The sequence below is a fragment of the Myodes glareolus genome, chromosome 4 (genome assembly GCF_982192425.1).
Source record: "Myodes glareolus chromosome 4, mMyoGla1.1, whole genome shotgun sequence".
NCBI classification, from domain to species: domain Eukaryota; kingdom Metazoa; phylum Chordata; class Mammalia; order Rodentia; family Cricetidae; genus Myodes; species Myodes glareolus.
The window spans coordinates 13,769,366-13,787,464 of NC_142029.1; the positions used below are offsets into that span (position 1 = coordinate 13,769,366).

Consider the following 18,099-nt stretch of genomic DNA (forward strand, 5'->3'; position numbering starts at 1 on the left):
ATACTAACTTTTGTTTTGTTTTTCAAGACAGAGCTTCTCTGCAGCTTTGGAGCCTATCCTGGAACTCATTCTGTAGACCAGGCTGGCCTTGAACTCAGAGAGATCCACCTGTCTCTGCCTCCCCAGTGCTAGGATTAAAGGTGTGTGCCACCACCACCTGACCCAGTTGCTCATTTTAAAAGCCAAGGTCTTATGTATATCAGGCTGGTCTCTAACTCTCTTTGTAGCTGAGGGTCCCCTTAAATTCCTAATCCTCCTGCCTCAACCTCCCAAGTGCTAGGATCACAGGTATATACTCCCAAACCAGGCTTCCAGAATGCAATTCTTATGCAAAAGACACATCATTTTAAAATAATTGATGTGTTGAAGTTCTAACATGATTTATTTATTTGTGTGCGCACACATGCACACCATAGCACATGTATGGAGGTCAGAGGACAACTTGTGGGAGTTGGTTCTCTCCTTCCACCAAGTGTGTCCTGAGTATTGAACTCAGGTTATCAGAATTGGTAGCTATTTCCCCAGCCCCTAAAATGATTCTTTGTGCACCTTGGAAGACTGAGGCTGAACCACTTTGCATGCATATATGTTACCACATTTCTTCCTATTGGCCTCTCTCTGTCCCCCTGTTTATTTCTCTTCTGCTGCAGGCACCTTTTACCTACCATGTAAAGATCATGCTCTGGTTTGGTGTGATCTGATCTGGTGGAAGACCTACCCGTCTTTAGATGGTTACCTGGGTGGGCGCGACTCTTCCTTGGGAGAGTCCGAGGGAAGGGGCTCAATGCTGGACGTCTCCCTGTCTCGTGGAAACATGTCTTTGATATCCCCATCTTTGGAAGATGGGATCAGCTGGGTCTTGGAGATGGAAATCACATCTAAGTCCTTGCCACTCACAGGGCTGCTGGCACCTTCCTTTCTTGCTGAGGAGCTGAAAAACAGTCAGGGAAACACCATGGCCCAGGCATGAGCAGTGAGAACGAAGACCTAGGATGAGAGCTTGTTCACAGCTACTAAACCAAGCAACCTACCACATTCAGTTTGCCTGTTTATTTTATTTATGTACTGTTTGTTTATTATCTATCTATCTATCTATCTATCTATCTATCTATCTATCTATCTAATATAAAGTCTTATATGTAGCCCTAGCTGGCCTAGAACTCACAGGGATCTGCCTGCCTCTACCTCCTAAGTGCTCAAATTAAAGGAGTACACTATTATACCTTGCAGCTGGCAACTCCTATCTTTAAAAAAAAAAAATGTGTATGTATGTGGGCGTGTACCCGAGGGCGATGCCCCAGGAGGTCAGATGTCAGATGTCCTTAGAGATAGACAGATGTGAACCACCTGATGGATACTGGGTACTGAGTTCAGATCCTCTCCATGAGCCATATGTATTTATTTCCTTCCTTCTTTTAGAGTAAGAGGATCGCATGTATCTCAGGTTGGCTTACAACTCCCTAGGTAGCTAAGGAGATTTTGTCCTTTTCCTCTTCCTGATGGGAATACACAGGTATGATTCCATGTCAGTTTATGTGGTGTTGATGGGAATACACAGGTATAATCCCATGTCAGTTTATGTGGTGTTGATGGGAATACACAGGTATAATCCCATGTCAGTTTATGTGGTGCTGATGGGAATACACAGGTATGATCCCATGTCAGTTTATGTGGTGCTGATGGGAATACACAGGTATGATCCCATGTCAGTTTATGTGGTGCTGATGGGAATACACAGGTATGATCCCATGTCAGTTTATGTGGTGCTGACTACCAAAGCCAGGCCTTCATGCCTGCTAGGCAAATGCTCTACCAGCAGAGCTACATCCCCACAGTTCCATCTCATTCCTGTCTTCCGTCTTTTCTTCCTTTGTCTGTGCCCCCTTCTTCCTGTTTCCCTCTTCCTTTCCTTCTTTTTTTTTGGGGGGGGTGGTTGTGCCATGTACCCCAAGTGGCCTCAAACTCATAATCTTTTTTAAACTTTATTATTACTGTGTGAGAGAGAGTCCATGATTTGAGGAAGATGTCAGAGAATAACTTTGTATAATTTGTTCTCTTCTACTTATATGTGAATTCCACAGATGCAACTCGGGTCCTTAGACTTGTATAGCAAGCACCTTTATATGTGGAGTCATCTCACCAGCCCTGAATGCACAGTCTTATGCCCTCTGCCTCCTCCGTGCTGAGATTGCAGGCATGAGTAGCACTCAGCAGCAGGCTTTGCCGAGAGGACTAGCCTCTGTGTTTTTACACCTATTTTCTGCAGCAGAGCAGAGGGGCTTGGGACACAGCAGACAGGAGGTAACCAGTGTCAGCGCATCCTCTCTACATGACTTCTGGCTTGCATGTGGCACTTCCCTACAGTCCAGTTAGCTCATGTGCAAGGACTGCATTTCCTAGCTTATCCTCCCCACAAGGCCATTAGTTCTGATTATACCATTATTAATATCAATATTCCCAATTTAGGGCTGCAGACCCAGGTATAGATCAGTTCTCATACCTCACACAAGGAAGTCTCTTAGGGGTAAGAAGCACAGAGAAGGGAAATGAGCCCAGGTCTCAACTCTGAAACCTATACTCAGTCAGCTACTGCTACCCAGTGTAGCCTGGGCAGCACACTGGGGAAAATGCTTTCTCCTACTTAAAAAATGAGTCTTAGCTGGGAGTGAGATGGCACCTATCTATAATGTAAGCTCTTAGGAACATGAGGCAGGAGGATCATCATGAGTCTGAGCCCAGCCATCCTTAGCTACACTCTGAGACCCTTTCTCAACATCCCGCCACACACACACCAAAAGCACAACAACAAACTGAGTCTCACCTAAAAGGTAGTTAAGGATTTAGATGGCTTGGGGGAATCTCAATGTGGGTACCTGTAGGGGGTGTATCACAGAAGTACCAACAAGCACAGTGGTTAGTGTGCCCCTAATATGGGCAGTGCTCTTCCCTGCAACCCTGCTACTCCTGCAACCCTGCTACTCAACAGCAACAGAACATCAGGAAGTAACTCATTGAAACAGAAACATTGGCTCCACTGGGGGTGCCATGAGGATGAGTGATGACACTCAGGGTATCGCCCTGAGCTGAACCTCACAGATTTCCTGGCATTGGCAGTAGTGAGCACTGGTAACTGGGGCGCCATGGGAGAGCAGGAGGCCATGTTGTGCCCTCCCTCCACCAGGGAGCCCAGGTGTGAGGCTAGGCTCTTTGCTAGGAGGCAAAGAGAAGATCTCTCACCTGAACTGATCTTTCAGTGTCTTCTTGGACCTGGATTTCTTCCCAGGTTTGATAGAAAAAGGAGCAACCCCAAGTCCAAAGCTTTGTCCATCAGGCTCACCTACTAGGTGACCTTCAGCATCCATGAGCACTGCCTGGAAAGAAAGGTCAGGACAAGGCGCATGGGTTATATTAGAGGTTGGGCCTTTCAGGAATGCAAGTGTTCATGGTCTAAGACTTGGGGTGAGCATGTTCTCCACACACACATACACACACACCCCAAGATTTGGCTGCTGCTGCCAGCTTCAGGCTGTCCTTGGACCCTAGAAAATTAATATTTACTTTCCTTTTTTTTTTTTTTTTTGAGACATGGTTTTTCTGTGTTGCAGCTCTGGCTGTCTTGGAACTTGCTATGTAGATCAGGCTATAGACCAGATCTGTAGATCAGATCTTGAACTTACAGGAATCTGCCTGCCTTTACCTCCTGAGTAAAGGTGTGTACCACCACCTCCCAATATTCTCTAAGGATCTTAAGGCCTAGTTCCAACCTGGTTCCAAGCATTGGTTATATATATATTATTAGCCATATGTCCAATTTATGGACATAATCCTCAATGCAAAAATAGTATACTATTTTTTCCTGTGTATGTGTATATGTGGGTGTGGAGAAGAGAGTTCAACCTTGAGTGTCATTCCTCAGGAAGTTTACTCTGGGTCCCTCATTGGCCTGGAACTCACAAACTGTGCCAGGCTGGCAGGCCAGTGGGCCCCAGAGGTCTGTCTGTCTACACCTTCCCAGAGCTTGCATTACAAGGATGCACCATACCCAGCTTTACCTGGGTTCTGGGAATTGAACTGAAGGCTTCATGTTTGTGCAACAATCACTTTACTGATTGAGCTTTTTCTCCAGCCCCTAAGCTGTACTTGAACAGGTCATTCATTCTCAGCTTGGTGTTATTTTTGGTCTAGGAATTCTTAGCTCTGGTTTGATGCATGACACTTGAAGTTTCTGCAAAAGTCTGACCAAAGATGGAAAGTCTGAGGCAGTGCTGTTAGCCAGAGGCAACTGTGCTTACCTTCTGGACAGCAGAAATGGCTGCAAAGTCATTCTTGTCTATGAGGGTGTACTTTCTGCGCAAGGCAGACTCCACTTCTTGTTCCTGTTGGCTTGGGAGAGAGAGTAATAACAGTTTGTAATGGGAGCCATGCTGAGTCCACTGGACTAAGACCCAAGTATTAGATTAAGAGTTGGTTAGATAAAGCCCCGGTGATGGAGTCACAGCCTCATCATAAACCAAAACTCAATGCAAATCAAAGGGCCCAACCCTTTCACAGTGCACACATTCCCCATCGTCCAGTCCCGAAACCTATAGAGCCATATCACATGCCTATGATATCAGCTCTAAGATGATAACACCTGTAAACCTGCATGTTTAATAGCACGTGTAAACCTGCATGAGGACTGTGCTGTTAGCTAGGTTCTAACAGGACCCTAGAAGTTAAGTGACCAGTCTGATACCAACTAGCACAAGTTGTTCACCCAAATGTAAGTGTTCCTTGAGGTAGGGGATATGGAAGATCCACGAGGCCCAGCTCTGGGCACAGTCACAGCTGGCACTCCAGAGAGTTCCTGTCCAATTAAAGAACTCAGAAAATATCCACAAGGGACCTAAACACTCAGATCTGGTTCCTTACATAGCACAGAGTGCTCTTCACACACACACACACACACACACACACACACACACACACACACACACACTTTCTACATACAAGGGTTTTCTTGAAGGCAAGTGCCCAGACCATAGAAAATGAAGCTGGAACTGTGAGAAAGAATGAGAAGGAGTAGTAGAGTGAGACTTACCTCAGAACCACCCTGAACTGGTTGAATACCTCCTGGATCTGCCTTAAATTGATTATCTGGCAGGAAAAGAGCAAAACTGAGTTTAGACAATGGAACCTAGGAACAAGACTGAATCTAAGCAGAGAAGTCAGGAGCCCTTGACTGACTCTGGACCATCTCATTCTGAGAATGATTTGTGTGCAGAAGCCTCCCAGTGGCACTGGAAAGATGACTTCTCTTGCAGAGAACATACTTGGTTCCCAGCATCAGGGACAACTTTTTAGCTCTTGTTCTAGGGGATATGATGCCCTCTTTCAGCCTCCATAGGTACTGCATGCAAGTATACAAACCTGCACTCCACCAACTGAGCATATCCCTAGTCCCTGATTAATAGCTTTAAAATTAAGTACTTGTCGAGCCTTTATTAAAAACTATTTTTTAAGTTTTTTCAAGTTTTTTTTTTACTTTTATTTTTATGTGTATGAGTGCTTTGCCTGCCTGGCTCTCAAAGACCAGAAGAGGACACCAGATTCCCCGGAACTGCCATGAGAGGGATAGCAGCCCATGTAGTTCCCTGGTGATAGGTTTATGGCTGCACTGTAAAAAACAAGACTCATTCCCCTCTCGAGCTCTTCCTGTGTGCCCACTGTTCTCTCCTTTTATACTCCAACTGTGGGCCCTGAGAGGCAGGTTTCCTTTAATGACAAACAACCTGACCACCATCCTTTATCAGCCTCATGTCACCAGGCACAGCCAAGCTTGTCAGCCTGAGCCTGTGTTCCCTCTACTGCACAGACGAGGCATCGGCTAGAGGACCTGGCATTCCATCAGAGCAGCTTTGCTTCAAGGCCTGCGCCTGTGTCCATGTCCCTGAGGTAGACCACATTTGATATAAGAGTGTGTTCCAGCCCACTGAACATTGTATGTAGCTCCATAGGTTTGTAGCCCTAAACATGGAAGCTAAAGCCATCTTGACTGGGGTCTACACCACTTCCCATCTACTGCACCCATTCCATATATGGCAGTACTCAGGACAGAAAGTCCAAGCTATCTGAGCATGGTGATCCCACAGCAGGGCTTCTTACATCAATCTCATCCAGTGTCCCCTCCAGGTATCTCCGCACTTGCGAGTTGATTTCAGCAATCTGGATTTCATCCATGGGGTCGTAATTCACGAGGGTGCGGTTGGACTTAAAGGAAAAACATGCGCTACATAAGAACCTGAGCCCAAGCAGGAGCAGCAAGGGCCATTCTGAGAGCCAAAGTCTGGACCTGGGCACAGTATCTGATACCTATGCTGGCCATTTGCTTTACTGTCTGGTCCTGGCAGGGAAGATGCATGGGTCAGAAAGCAATGGGGAAGTGGGGAGAATAAATGGCACTGTACATGAAGCCTGCTCTTTCAAACCAGAAATCTCAGCAAACCACAAGGTAGGGAGATGCTGGCTCTGCCTTGAGGACCATCAGAGCCAGGACCATAAGCCCAGGTAGGCCACAGGAGGACTCCACCTGCCCCACCATGCCTACCACTGATCCTTTCCTACTATCTAACCCATCCTACAGCCCCTGGCCTCTGTCCCCAGCAACTTCACCTCCTCCCCCATATCCAGTCCCTTACCAGACTATCATGGATGGCCAGTTCCTGCTTAAGCAATGCCAGCTCCTTCTCCAAGTTCTTGACCATTCTCTGCCAGGGAAATATAAGTAGTAAGGAAGGGGGTCATCAGAAAAAATACCCGACTTCTTCACACCAAATGTGCTGTGGGACAATGGCATCAGAAAAAATACCCGACTTTTCACACCAAATGTGCTGTGGGACAGTGGTCTGTACCCTGTCAATTGTATTTTAATAAAACGCTGATTGGCCAGTAGTCAGGCAGGAAGTATAGGGAAGGCAGCAAGAACAGGAGAATTCTGGGAGGAGGAAAGATTCAGTCTGCAGTAGGAAGCCAGACAGAGAGCAAGCAAGATGTGACTGCCTCTCCAAAAGATGGTACCAAGCCACATGGCTAACACAGACAACAATAATAGGTTAATGAACTAATTAATAAGAAGCCTGAGCTACTAGGCCAACCAGTTTATGATTAACATAGACCTTTATGTGTTTATTTGGGACTAAACGGCTGTGGGTGGTGTGGCTAACATAGAGGGACCAGGTAGGACAGAAATCTCTGTCAACACAAATGTTCAATTTCTTTTCTCTTTTTTGTTTGTTTTTTGAGACAGGGTTTCTCTGTGTACCTCTGGTTGTCCTGGATTCACTGTGTATGCCGACCTGGCCTCAAACTAACAGAGATCCACCTGCCTCTGTCTCCAGAGTGCTGGGACTAAAGACATGTACCACCACATCCAGACAAATGTTCAATTTCTTAATTTGGACCCAGATATCCCGGTTATTCCAGGTAATCCATAGTGTTCACAGTTTCTAGGACAATTCGGTCCTTGTTGGTGAACCTTCTCCAGCAGGAATAAGCTTGGTCTAAGATGGCTTCTTTCAGCAAAGAGACTGAGAACAGGAAGCACGGACTATGGATCTTCTTCAAACTCAATTCCCAGTAGCTGCTGGAGTTCCCTAGTCTCTCAGAGTATGGCTCTTCCTGGGCCATGGCTTATGTGTGGAGGCTAAAGGACAAGTTGCAGGACCCAGTTCTTTCCTTCTACCATATGAATCCTGGGCAACAAACCAAGGTCATGGCTAGCAGCTTAATACACCAAACCATCATGTATCTCAGGCTGGCTCAAACTTCACTATGTAACTGGCAATGATGATGAAAATCTCTGATCCTCCTACTTCCCAAATGCTGGCATTACAGTCTACACCAAAACACCTGGTTTACACTCTGCCAACTGAGCCACCTCCCCAGGTCTTTACCTCCTTGTTTTGCAATGATAAACAGTGTCAGGTCAGCCTTGGCTACATAGCAAAAAGGCCAGCCTGGGCTCTATTTTAACTGTCACAAATTTTTTTTAAATGGAGAAAAAAGAGGGAACAGGGAGGGAGGAAGGAGAAAGTTCTCTGTATGCCTGGCATATAGAGAACACCTCACAGATTTAAATAAGTATAAAAATGATAAATTTTGGCCAACATAATTTGCCAAATTACAGTTGATATTTGAGTATATTTTGTAAAAGATGCTCAAGGAATTTCTCTCTGAGACTTCTCACCATGGACAGGCTTGTCTTTGTCACAAAATGACCACTGGAGGGAGCTACTTCCAAAACTAGTGACCACAGCTGTGTCTAATCACAGATCCAAAGGTCTTTTCAGTCTACAGGCCTGCTATAGTCTAGCCTCATTCAGTCACATTGCCTGGGTAATAAGGCTTACCTGTTACCGTGCATGCTTTATGACAGACCCTGGCATCACGGTGGCTCTGTGGCAATTTAGACACAAAGCCTGAGACTTAAGGCATGTTATCAGAATCCAAATTTTGCCTGGCTCAGCCGTTTAAGAAGCCCCAAAGAGGTCTCTTTCTAGTATGGACTGTCTTTGGTGGCTGTTGTCAGCCATCTCGTCCTCCCCACTCTTGAGAATCCACTATACCCCAGATACAGAAAGTCTGGTTGAGATGTTGGCAGTGCCACTGGATGACTGTAGTGTGTCATGTAGCATGACATAGTGTGTCATTGGACACATGGTCCAATGAAGTGAGTGGGGTAGTGAACCCTCTTAGGGGAAGCAGCCTCCAGCTTACCCTGCCAACAAGGAAACTGTTTCTCCTAATGATTGACAGGTGTAGCAGCCTCCCTTACTGCCTGGAGAGCAACTGCCGGGAGACAGGACTGGAGCAGCAGACGCCACAGTTCAGGACCCTGAAAGCACCTCCTGTATCCACCCACACACATACTGCACACAAGAAAAATCTGTGAGAGACAGTTTTGCCGAGGCTTCACAGGTAACGAGGGATGGAACAAGTCACTAAACAAGGATGGCCCAACCCAGAAACAGCACATGCAGCACTTGGAAACTCAAAAGCACAGATCCTCATTGGTAGTGGTGGTGGCACAAGTCTGTAATGCCAGAACACAGGAAGTTGAGGCAGGAGGATCAAGAATTGGAGGCCAGATTTGGCTATATAATGAGACCATGTCATAAAATGGAGGGGGGGGGGCAGGGACCAGAAGGGAAAGGGAGGAAGGGAGCAAACACACAGGCTCCATCACCTGCAGAATCAGGAGCTCAGAATAGATGGAGTTTAGCCAGCCAGGGATTTGTAACCCTCACTGAGCTTAGGAACCAGAACTCATCTCTACTTTCTTGCTAAAGCATGGTTAGTTCCATGATGGCATCATCCTTCAGGGTTGATGCCCTAGACAGCTGAGCCCTTCTGCCAGAAACATGGGTGCATGCACATGCCCACTCCAGTCCAGGCTTTCATGAGCATCTTTGGTTGATTTTTTTAAAAAAAATGCTTTATTTTTTATCTTATGCATATGAGTGTTTTGCCTGCATGTATGTATGTGTGCATGCACACGTATGAGTGTGCTCACCATGTTTGTGCCTATTTCCCAGGGAGGACAGAAGAGAGCATCAGATTCCTTAGAACTGGAGTTATAGACAGTGCCATGTGGGTGTTGGAAATGGAATCCAGGTCTTTTTTAAGGGCAGTTAATGCTTTTATCGCTGAATCATTTCTCTAGTCTGTGGGTTGGATTTGGAGACTGTGTCTCATGTGAACTCATGATCTTCCTGAGATCAGACTCCTGCAATTTGTCCTTAGACCTCCACTCATGTGCCCACACATATACAAGCACACATATATACACTCAAAATAAATGAATGTGGAGGGGGTGGGGTTCTGTAGTGATAGGCAGGCAAGGCTGAGAAGACAGTGTGTGCTGATTCAGCTCTGAAGAAATCACAAGGAGATCCTGACGTACCCAATCCCCAGAGCCCTACATGTGAATTGAGTGGTAGATCATCTAGCCCTTTCTCTTTTGTGGCTGTCTAGTAGGGTCTCCAGGGATTCTTAAAGACATTGACTTACCCCTGAAAGGAAAAGGACTGACCCAGGGCCCATGGGTAACATTAGTGGAGGCAGGAAGGAAACCAGACAAGCCTGGCTTCCCATATGACCTCCACCAGATACTCAGGTGACAGCAAACACACAGACGTTGTTCCCAGAGCTGGGAAGCTTCTCACCAGCCCCTTAGTACCTCGGCATCATACTTTTCATTGATGGCAGGCTCAGTAGTGACCAGTTTCATCCTGCTGGCGAACCTCAGGGAAGACAGCTGAAAAACAGATCAGACAGATGTCAGGCGGCTCTCAGATGGCATGTCCTCTTCAGACTCTTCAGGGGGCTTTCCTGAAGGGCCTTCAAGGGGACACTGATCAAAAGGGCATTTCGGTACTCTGTGGGTGTAGATGAGTGATATCAAACCTGACTAGCATGTGGAAGGCCCCAGGGTTCAATCCGTAGCAACAAAATATAAACAAAATATAAAATTCAAAGGGTAAACCAGGCATCGTGACACATGCACTTACGAAGTGGAGGTCCCAGACCGTCATTACAAATGGCTGTTAGCCACCATGTGGTTGCTGGGAATTGAACTCAGGACCTTTGGAAGAGCAGGCAATGCTCTTAACCGCTAAGTCATCTATCTCTCCAGTTCCCGAGAAACCCTGTCTTGAAAAACCAAAAAAAAAAAAAAAGACAAAAATGAAGTGGAAACAAAAGATCAAGAGTTTATCATCCTCAGCTATATATCAGGTTGGAAGCCAGGCTTGGTTATGTTAAAAAATATCAAAAAATATATAAATAGGTCTGGAGAGAAGGCTCGGCAGTTAAGAGAGCTTGATGTGCTTCCAGAGGATCCAAATTCAGTTCCCAGTACCCATGTCAGAAGACTCACAACTGCCTGTTAGGAATAGGAAGTTGACAGAGGCATATGCTGTAGCCAGGACATCATCCCGTGCACTATGCAGACACTAGTCCCTTTCTTTCTTCCTTTGAGACAGGGTCTCAATACGTAGTCCAGGTTGGTCTCAAACTCACAGAGATCTACATGCCTTGCCCTGCCTCCCCAATGCTAGGATTAAAGGCATGTGTCACCACACTGCTGCACGCTGGTCTATTTCTTATTCTTTTCTTCTTTCTGCAGTGCTGGTGACCATATCCAGGGCCTTGTGCCTACTAGCCCAGCTTTCTACACTGATGAGCATCCTTAGCCCCACACTGTTCTAATCCACACCTATCCATCTTCCACCCAGATGCCCATTCTTGAGCCACCTCCTGCCTAAGGAACGCTTTCCTCTCCTCCTACCCTGCTTGTCTTTCTGCTCTCTGCTCTTTAAGGTCAGATCAGAAACCAGCTTCCAGCATGAAGCTTTTCTGGTTCTCCTTCACATGGAAGCACAGGCATGGTGTTCCTCCTTCAAGAGGGTCCCCCTGTCCTTCTTTATCCACTTCTCTGGCTCTATATTAATGGAGTCTAAAGGAAATAATACAAAACCATATTCATAATTATTTTTTCTTTTGTTTCCTTTTTGTATGTTTTCATGAGACAGGAACTTTATCTGCAGCCCTGGCTATCCTGGAACCCTCTATGTAGACCAGGCTGTCCTCAGATTCATAGAGCTGCACCTGTCACTGCTGCAGAGTGCTGGAATTAAAGGTGTGTGCCACCATACCTGGAAAATATAATTTTTTAAACTCATGTGTGGGTCTGGGGAGAAGAGCTCAGTGGGTAGAATACTTGACTATATAAAAATGAGGAACAAAAACTTGAGTTTGATCCCAGAATGCATGTAAAGAAGCCTGTGTGGCAGAAACAACTGACCTGAGCTAGTGGAGATCACCGACTCTGGACTGTCAGCTGGGGAAACTGCATAGGACCAAACTGGGCCCCTCTGAATGTGGGTGGCAGTTGTGTGGCTAGGGCAGTTTGTGGGGCCATTGGCTGTGGAACCAGTATTTATCCCTAGTGCATCAACTGGCTTTTAGGAGCACATTCCCTATGGAAGGATACCTTGCTCAGTCTAGATACAGGGAGGAGGGCCTTGGTCCTGCCTCAAGTGATATGACAGACTTTGTTGACACCCCCATGGGAGGCCTCACCCTTTCTGAGAAATGGATGGGTGGTGAGATGGGGGGAAGGAGGAGGAAGGGAAGGAGAGGGAACTAGGATTGCTATGTAAAATAAAAAAAAAAGATTGTTTTTTTTAAAATAAGATAAAATAAAGTTTAAAAAAAAGGAAGCTTGTGTGGACACATGACCTTGTGACCTCAGAGCTGGTGAGGAACAGACAAGTAGATTCTCTGGTTCACTGGCAGCCATATTAGTCTTAATGTGATACCTCCAGGTTAATGAAGCATCCTGTCCTAAAAGACAAGGTCGGGACTGGAGAGATGGCCCAGTGTGGTGAGAAAACTTGTGGTGAATGCAAGGGACCTCAGTTCACATCCCCTGCACCCACATAAAAGCCAGGCATTGTTTGTGTGCCTGTAACCCCAGTATTGGAGCACAGAGACAGGTGAATCAAGGAGTTCCCTGGCTGGCCAGCCTAGCCAAAACAATGAGATTTAGGTTCATTGAAAGAATCTGCCTGGAGAAATAAGGTTGATAGTAATAGAGGAAGACATTTAGCATCCTCCTTTGGCCACCACATGCCCAATCTTTTATCACTGCAATAGAAAGAAAACTAGGGCACCACACAATCCTGATGACCTGAGTTCAATCCTTGAAACTCACAGTGGAGAAAGAGAACTAGCTCCTGAAGGTTGTCCCCTGGCCATGTGCACCCTCCCCCAACGATAATAAGGATACATTTTAAAAGTGAAAAACATGCTAGACACATAGCCCAGTGATAAGGCACCTGTCTAGCATGTGTAAGCCCTGGGATCAACCCCTGCAGTTCCAAAAACAAAAACAGGTCAGGCATGGAAACACATGCCTGTGATTCCAAAATTTGGGAGGTGGAGGCAGGAGAATCAGGAATTCATGATTGTTTATGGCTATATACAATGCTCAAAAACAGCTGGTATACATGAGTATATGAGACTCTCTCAAGATATACCTCCCAAGAAAAAGAAGGAGAAGAGGAAGAGGAGGAAGAAATGAGGAAGAAGAAGAGAAGCAGAAATTTCCAAAGCAAATTTGATGTCTCTTAGTGACATCTGGGGACCCTTCTGGGGCAATTATGGCCAGAGGCCATGAGCAGCCACATGAGTAGGCACCCTGGAAATAGCCTCAATGCACACAAGTTAGAAGAGGAACAGAGCACAAGGCAGGCCCTGAGAATGGAGCCTCACATCATGCTGGGTTGAGTGTCAATGAAGACACCCTGCTATGAGAAATACCTGGCTTGGAAGGGGGATGGGTCACCCTGCAGTGGCCTCAAGGAAGGACTGGTAAGGTTCTTCCTCAGTGGTGTAGTTTGGTGGTTAAGGGCTCTGTCGTGGTCATTTGAGTGACCTTCCATAATTCTCACCACATCCTCGTATAAGGATGGGTGACCCCCCTACCCTTGTGAGTCTCTGGGAGACAGTGGTGTGGTTTCTGATGTGCTCTGTAGAGAGAGCTCTCAGAGGAAGCCTAATTGTTGTCACAGCACTATTTTTGTGGAGATCCAATTCAGACTCCTGCTCCAAGTGTAACTGTTGCTTCTGCTTCAAGGCACTAGTTCCCCCAACACACTACTGTTAGTACATAAAGTAATACAATTCATGACAGAAACATGTTTTGAGTTTTTAAATTATTATTGTTGTTGTTGTTGTTGTTTGGTTGGTTTTTCGAGACAGGGTTTCTCAGTAGCTTTGGAGCCTGTCCTGGAACTAGCTCTTGTAGACCAGGCTGTACTCAAACTCACAGAGATCCACCTACCTCTGCCTCCCAGGTGTTGGGATTAAAGGTGTGTGTCACCACCGGCCGGCGAGTTGTTTTTGTTTTTTAAGATTTGGTGAACTCGAGACCCATTAGCATCCACACCCCTCATATATCTTTGTTCCAAACCCCCAAGACCCTTCTCCCCGTCTGTGAGTTCAGGCCTGGGGCAGAGCTGCTGAGCGGTGGGGAACAAGACCCTGGAGGTCTCAGGTGTCAGGAGAGTTGCTCCTGTGCTCTGACTACTTCAAGGATGGAGACAAGAGAGGGAGGGGCTATAAGCCTCGCTGGAAGGTATCTTTCTTCTTTCCTTTCTTTTCCTTGTTAGAAAGTGGAGTTGGAGTTTACTAAAGATTTTGTTAAATAGATTTTTAAGCCCAAAAATTAAGAGAAAGAAGGTATTCAGAAATGAAGACACTTATTCAGAATATACAATCATTGGCTCGCAGTGCTAACAACTCAGGAGAAAACAGTGATGGTCGCTGAATCTCCAGAATATTAGAGTAATCAGGGCCTACTTAGTAGCAAGAACTGCCTTTCACATTATTAAAGACACTTTTCCCTTTCCTTCATGTGCATTTTAGTTACATTTGAATTATGTCCAGAGGAACAGTCAACTGATTGACCCCAAAGCTCATCTGTTTTGTTTTGTTTGAGACAGGGTCTTACTATGTAGCCTTGGCCAGCCTGGAAATCACTCTGTGGACCAGGTTGCCTTCAAACTCACGTGATCCTCCTGCCTCTGCCTCCACCCAGCCCTGTGGCTCATTCTTTTTGTTGTTGTTGTTTGTTTTATTTTTTTCAAGATAGGGTTTCTCTGTGTAGCTCTGGCTGTCCTGGAACTCTCTCTGTAGACAAGGATGGACTTGAACTCATTGAGATCTGCCTGCCTCTGCCTTCCTAATTCTGGGATTAAAAACATGCACCTCTACCACCCGACCCCAAGGCACATTCTTTCTTTTTGTTGTTGGAGGGTTTTGTTGTTGTTGTTGTTGTTGTTTTGTTTTTCAAGATGGGGTTTCTTTGTATAGCCTTAGCTATCCTAGAACTAGCTCTGTAGACCAGGCTGGCCTCAAAATCAGAGATCGGCCTGCCTTTGCCTCCCAAGTGCTGGGATTAAAGACATATGCCACCACTGCCCAGTTCCCAAGGCACATTCTTAAAGCAACACTACAATAGGAATGATTACTACAAAGTCACCTGTCTTGACACCTGCATCTTATATCATGTCTTCCTATCACAGAAAGGCATAGGGTGACTCCAAAATTGGTCCATGATTAAAAAGTCCTAGCATGTGTGATGACCTCCCCAAAGCTTCATGGGTAGATTTCTCAAGGGTATCCATCTTAATAGGCAGCCAGGAGATCAAAGCTGTTATAACTCCTCTGGGGCTCAGTTGTGCTTTGTTGCGAGATGAGACCAAGAGGCTCGTAAAGCCTTTCCCTGGGGATGCTACTTCACATCAGCAAGGGCTCTTTGGCTTGGCTTCCCAAGTCCCAGGGTACTGGATATGCAGCAAGAGCGCTCTCCCTGTGCTGGGACAATCCCTGAAGCACACAGACCGCAGGCCCTACAGGCATGTCTTGCCTCACAGCATCCCTGGAAATGACCTAATTCAGCTAAGTGAATCCTCCAGGTAGCTGAAGCTTGCCTCAACATTCACAACAGTAAAATGGCTAGGGACCATTTTCCAAACCTGTCTTGTGACAAGGGTACTTTGCAGGAGAGAGGAAAGCCCAGCCTAGAGTGGATTCAGCTACGTTACTATATCGGACACTTACTCTTGTCTGGCATTTTCATGAATCCCTTCCTCAGACCACCTGTGTCCTGCTCCTGGATCTCTCTCTGAGTCACGTGTGTCCACAACTCTCCCCTCTTCAAACTCTGTCATGGCTCCAGCCATGTGCAGAAGAGCCAAGGACTCAGCCTGGCGAGACCCACCAAGGCTCTGCAACTTTTCTTTCTTTCCTTCTTACACCCTCCTGCCAGGTGGCATGGCGTTCCCGGCATGAGTCTCATCTCAAGTCCTGTCATCACCTCTACCAGGAACTTGTGCAGCCTGCTGCCAATCTTTTACTGCCACCCACCTCAGTGCCCACCTTAGCCTCAGGGGAAAAAATCCTCTCCCCTCCCTGGCCTCGTCTGAAGGTTTCTCCCACCCAGGACCCCCGGGATCTAGGGCTGAGGCTTCCCTTTGTGGATGCGGCTCTGACAGGTGTCTGCTAACTGTTTACCTTGTGAGAGCAGCACCCCCGGAAACATATTCTTTATCCCACAAAACTCGCAATGCTCTCCTTGTATGAGCTCCATGGTTAAGGCCTGCCTCACACCTTAGCTGTTGCTGCTGCTTCTTCTTTTCTTCTTTTTCTTCTTCTTCTTCTTCTCTTTCTCTTCCACCTCCTCCTTCTCCTTCTCCTCCTCTTCCTTTTCCTCCTCCTCCCCCTTCTTCTTCTTCTTTGTTGATTTTGTTTTGTTTTGTTTTTCTTGTTTTTTTTTTTCATTTTATTTATTTGGTTTTCAAGACAGGGTTTCTCTGTAGCTTTGGAGTTTGTCCTGGAACTAGCTCTATAGGACCAGGCTGGCCTTGAACTCACAGAAATCTGCCTGCTTCTGTCTCCCAAGTACTGGGGCTAAAGGCAAGCACCACCACCACCCGGCTAGCTTCTTCCTTAATATGGGTTATTGCTTGGTATTTGGATCCTGGCCTCCATCACCCTCAGCAACTGTGGCTCGGATTCATCCCTGGGGTCCCTGAAAATGCCATGGATAGTGCACCATCTGAGTCAGTCTAGAGTCAGCCTTACTCCATCCCCCCACTTCCACTCCTCTACCCCCCACCCCCACACGCCCAGCACCTGTGGGAGAAAACTGCAGCCTGGTTGCATTGGCTGTCTCTACATACCGTTTCTTCTAACTGGGCAGCTTCTCCATAGATGTTTGTCACAAGGACCATATTGCAGTTTCCCCCTGCAGAAAGCAAAACACAGGAAAGTCTACAATCATGTATGCCTTATGACACAGGACCCACTTAGGGTTCTGTTATGGATTCAATGTTTGTATCCCTACAATACTCATAACCTCTGAAATTCCAACTGCAAACACCCAGTCTGATGTATCTGAGGGGCCTTTGAGAGGTAACTACATTTAGATGAAGTGAGGGTTTTCATGTGCAGCCCTATGATGGGGCTGCTGTCTTTGTAAGATTAAAACACACACACCATTCTTTCTACAAGAAGTGGCCAGCTGCAAGCAAGGGATGGAATCTATTGGCACCTTCATCTTGGCCTGGCCAGTCTACATAACTATAAGAAACAGTCTGTCATCTAAGCCTTCCAATCTATGGTGCTGTGTTTTAACAGTCCATGCTGACTTAGAGGCAGAAGAGACAACCCTAGTCTGCCTGAGGCTAGGAGGCAAGAGACAGAGAGGTAGGGATGGAGAGAAACCATAAGATGTACACAGAAGGAACCAGGAGAGAACAACTCAGGAAACTGGAGAAAGCTCTGGAGGGAAGGTACAAGTTAAGGCCTTTCTCATGACATCACAGGAATCATAACCAGAATCCAGGGACTGTGTCATGAGGCCCAACACAAAGCCCTGGACGAGATGAAAAGATGGCTCCCACTGCTGTGTCCAGGAAGAAATAAAGGAGGGAAATTGATGTAGGAGGGTCTTCTGTCTATATGTTATTTTCATTGGTCAAATAAAAAAACTGCCTTGGACTTTTGATAGGACAGCAGCTTAGATAGGCAGAGTAGACCGAACAGAATGCTGGGAGAAAGAAGCAGAGTCAGGCAGACGCCATGGCTCTCCTCTCCGCCATGGCTCTCCTCTCCCAGACAGACGTAGGTTAGACTCATCCCGGTAAGCCATAGTCACGTGGTGACATACAGATTATTAGAAATGCGTTAATTAAGATGTGAGAGTTAGTCAAGAAGAGGCTAGATATAATGGGCCAAGCAGTGTTTAAATGAATACAGTTTCTGAGTAATTATTTTGGGTGTAAACTAGCCAGGGAGCCAGTGGCGGGAAGCAGCCCACCGCCCCTTTTACAACAGGAAATGATGGGAGAGGCCCTTTTCCTGAGTCTCCAAGACCACACAGGTCTCTGCCAAACAGATCAGGGACAAGGGGGAAAGAGCAAATATTCCCAACAGAGGCAAAAGTTTGAGTAGAGATTCTAAGGCATGAGCAGCAAGAGTGCAAGAAGGCTC

General features: G+C 46.4%; 1 protein-coding gene and 1 long non-coding RNA gene across 6 annotated transcripts in view; one reads left to right on the forward strand and one right to left on the reverse strand.

Moving 5' to 3' along the window:
* Positions 1–18,099, forward strand: part of LOC125393340 (uncharacterized) — a 40,765-nt gene that overhangs the window by 20,743 nt on the left and 1,923 nt on the right. The window contains exons 1-2 of one of the 2 annotated variants that reach the window (XR_007229779.3): positions 6,732–7,461; positions 8,794–8,955. This is a non-coding gene — a long non-coding RNA (uncharacterized LOC125393340). Of the gene's footprint in view, positions 1–6,731; positions 7,462–8,793; positions 8,956–18,099 lie in introns of those variants that run through there. The other variant, XR_007229777.3, reaches the window with a different exon arrangement.
* Kif9 (kinesin family member 9) overlaps positions 1–18,099 on the reverse strand; it is a 52,439-nt gene that overhangs the window by 14,998 nt on the left and 19,342 nt on the right. For all 4 annotated transcript variants that reach the window (XM_048423745.3, XM_048423744.3, XM_048423742.3 and 1 more), the window contains 8 exons: positions 16,788–16,852; positions 10,217–10,294; positions 6,678–6,746; positions 6,145–6,249; positions 5,081–5,136; positions 4,293–4,383; positions 3,238–3,371; positions 737–931 (listed from right to left, as the gene is read on the reverse strand). In XM_048423745.3, the coding sequence (XP_048279702.1) occupies positions 737–931; positions 3,238–3,371; positions 4,293–4,383; positions 5,081–5,136; positions 6,145–6,249; positions 6,678–6,746; positions 10,217–10,294; positions 16,788–16,852 (793 nt within the window). The remainder of the gene's footprint in view (positions 1–736; positions 932–3,237; positions 3,372–4,292; positions 4,384–5,080; positions 5,137–6,144; positions 6,250–6,677; positions 6,747–10,216; positions 10,295–16,787; positions 16,853–18,099) is intronic.